This window comes from Sorex araneus, chromosome 9 (genome assembly GCF_027595985.1).
Source record: "Sorex araneus isolate mSorAra2 chromosome 9, mSorAra2.pri, whole genome shotgun sequence".
NCBI classification, from domain to species: Eukaryota; Metazoa; Chordata; class Mammalia; order Eulipotyphla; family Soricidae; genus Sorex; species Sorex araneus.
The window spans coordinates 22,825,674-22,827,727 of NC_073310.1; the positions used below are offsets into that span (position 1 = coordinate 22,825,674).

The following is a 2,054-nucleotide window of genomic DNA, read 5'->3' on the forward strand; positions in this document are numbered from 1 at the left end:
TCATGAGAAATACTTGTAATTTAAGCCAATATTTCATGCCATAAATCAAATTATTTATTCTGAAAAAAACAATGTGTCAATGCTCTAAACTGCCTCTTGAGCAGACAAAATTCCTATAACTCAGAAACAAACTTTTCAGGGAGATGCCACTAAGCAGCAGGTAGGGACTGCATGGCCAGCCCTCCCCCTTCCTGTGTCCCTTGGGTCAGGGCCCTTTTCTGCAGCCACAGACCCCAGGCAGCAGCCCTGAGCCTGGCTGATTTGCATAGCCAGCAGCTCTCTCCCTGAGGGGATAAGAGGGGACCAGGAGGAGTTCAGCTTCAGGTGCCAGGATCCCAGCCCCTCACCATGGCCTGGACCCCGCTCCTCCTGGGCCTCCTGGCTCACTGCACAGGTGATGTGTCTGGGTTCACAGCAGCCCCAGGCCTAGTGCACTGGGAAGATCTTGTACCTGAGTCTGAGCTCAGCAGGGCACTGGGGTCGGATTTCCATCATCCTGATGGGTGGTCATGGAGATGGGAGTCTAGGAAGAACTGACTTTCTGTTTTACCTGTCCTCTCCTGTCTTGCAGGTTCTGTATCTTCCTATGAGGTGAATCAGCCGCCCTCATTATCTGTGAGCCCGGGAGGGGAGGCCACGATGACCTGTGCGGGAAACAACATTGGAAGAAAAAGTGTTTTCTGGTACAAGCAGAAGCCAGACCAGGCCCCTGTGTCGGTCATGTACAGTGATTACGACGGGCCCACAAAGATGCCTGACCGATTCTTTGGCTCCAACTCTGGCAACCTGGCCACCCTGACCATCACGGGAGTCCAGGCTGAGGATGAGGCCGACTATTACTGTGCAGTATATGGTAACATTGACAACAGCTGGCAGTAAGCACAGTGGCACAGACACTGGGGAAGTGGGACAAGAACCTCCTGCTCTGGCCTGGTGCTCACCCTCACTGTGCTCAATAGCTGAGGCCTGGGGGTCATGCAACTTCCCTGCTCTGATCATGATCTTAAACAAGAACTGGTTCTCTATGCTTCTGGATGTACATTTATCCTTCAAAACAGAAAACCCTCGAGGACTAAAGCAATAATTCAGTGGGGAAGGCCCTTGCCTTGCATGCAGCCAGCCTAGTTTGACCCCCTGATTTCCATATGGTCCCCTGGGCCCCACCATGATAGAATAGGAGTAAGTCTTGAATATAGTCAAGCCAAAACTAAAACAACAACAACAGCAGCAACAACAAAACCTTTTTAAATCTTCAATATCCTGAGTTCTTCAATCTGATGTTTTGAGTTCTTCAACGTTTGTCAACACCTGCTGGTCCAGAGTCCCTCCAGCTGCATGTGGGGCAGCTGCAGCCCCTTCCGATGTAGTGTCTTCACTTCCTCATCCCAGGGCTGTGAGGGGAATTCAGACACCAGGACAGTCTCTGAATCTGAGTGGCCCCAGGCCTTTTGGGCCTTCTTGTTATCCCTTTAGTCTTGTGCTTTGATGAGACTGCAGGTCTTTCAGTGTTAGAGAAAAACTCCTTGGAAGGAGAAACAAAGGATACCATCACCTTCTAACTATTATAACTCAGATTTATGACACCTGGATTTTTGCTGAGAATTTTTATCAGATGTTTGTAAAATTTCATGTCACTCTCTTATTTATATTGATTCGAACAAATGTCGCAGTTACTTGATACTCACTCTTGAATGATTCTTCCTTATCATTTAAACTCCTGCTCCTCCCACCTTTTTGTCCCTCTTCTTCTTGAAGGACAAAAAGGTGGGAAATCTTTTTCCCATATCAGACCAATTTGCTGTATTTGAATTCTCATACATTTTTCTTTATTTTTTTCTTTTAGGGACCACACCCAGCAATACTCAGGGGCTACTCCTGGCTCTGTGCTCAGGAATTACTCCTGGAAATTGTCAGGGGCTACTCCTGGCTCTGTGCTCTGAAATTGCTCCTGGCAACTGTCAGGGGACCATATAGGATGCCAGGGATCAAACCTGGGTTGGCCACATACAAGGCAAGCATGCTACCCATTATACTGTCCAACTCCTACTCATACA

The 2,054-nt window shown here is 48.1% G+C and overlaps 1 gene segment (V, D, J or C); it reads left to right on the forward strand.

Annotated features, from left to right (window-relative positions):
* Positions 1-348: 348 nt before the first annotated feature.
* Positions 349-879, forward strand: LOC129407150 (immunoglobulin lambda variable 3-21-like). The segment is given in 2 exon segments: positions 349-394; positions 572-879. Coding segments are annotated over 2 exon segments (354 nt in total).
* The last annotated feature ends 1,175 nt before the right edge of the window (positions 880-2,054 follow it).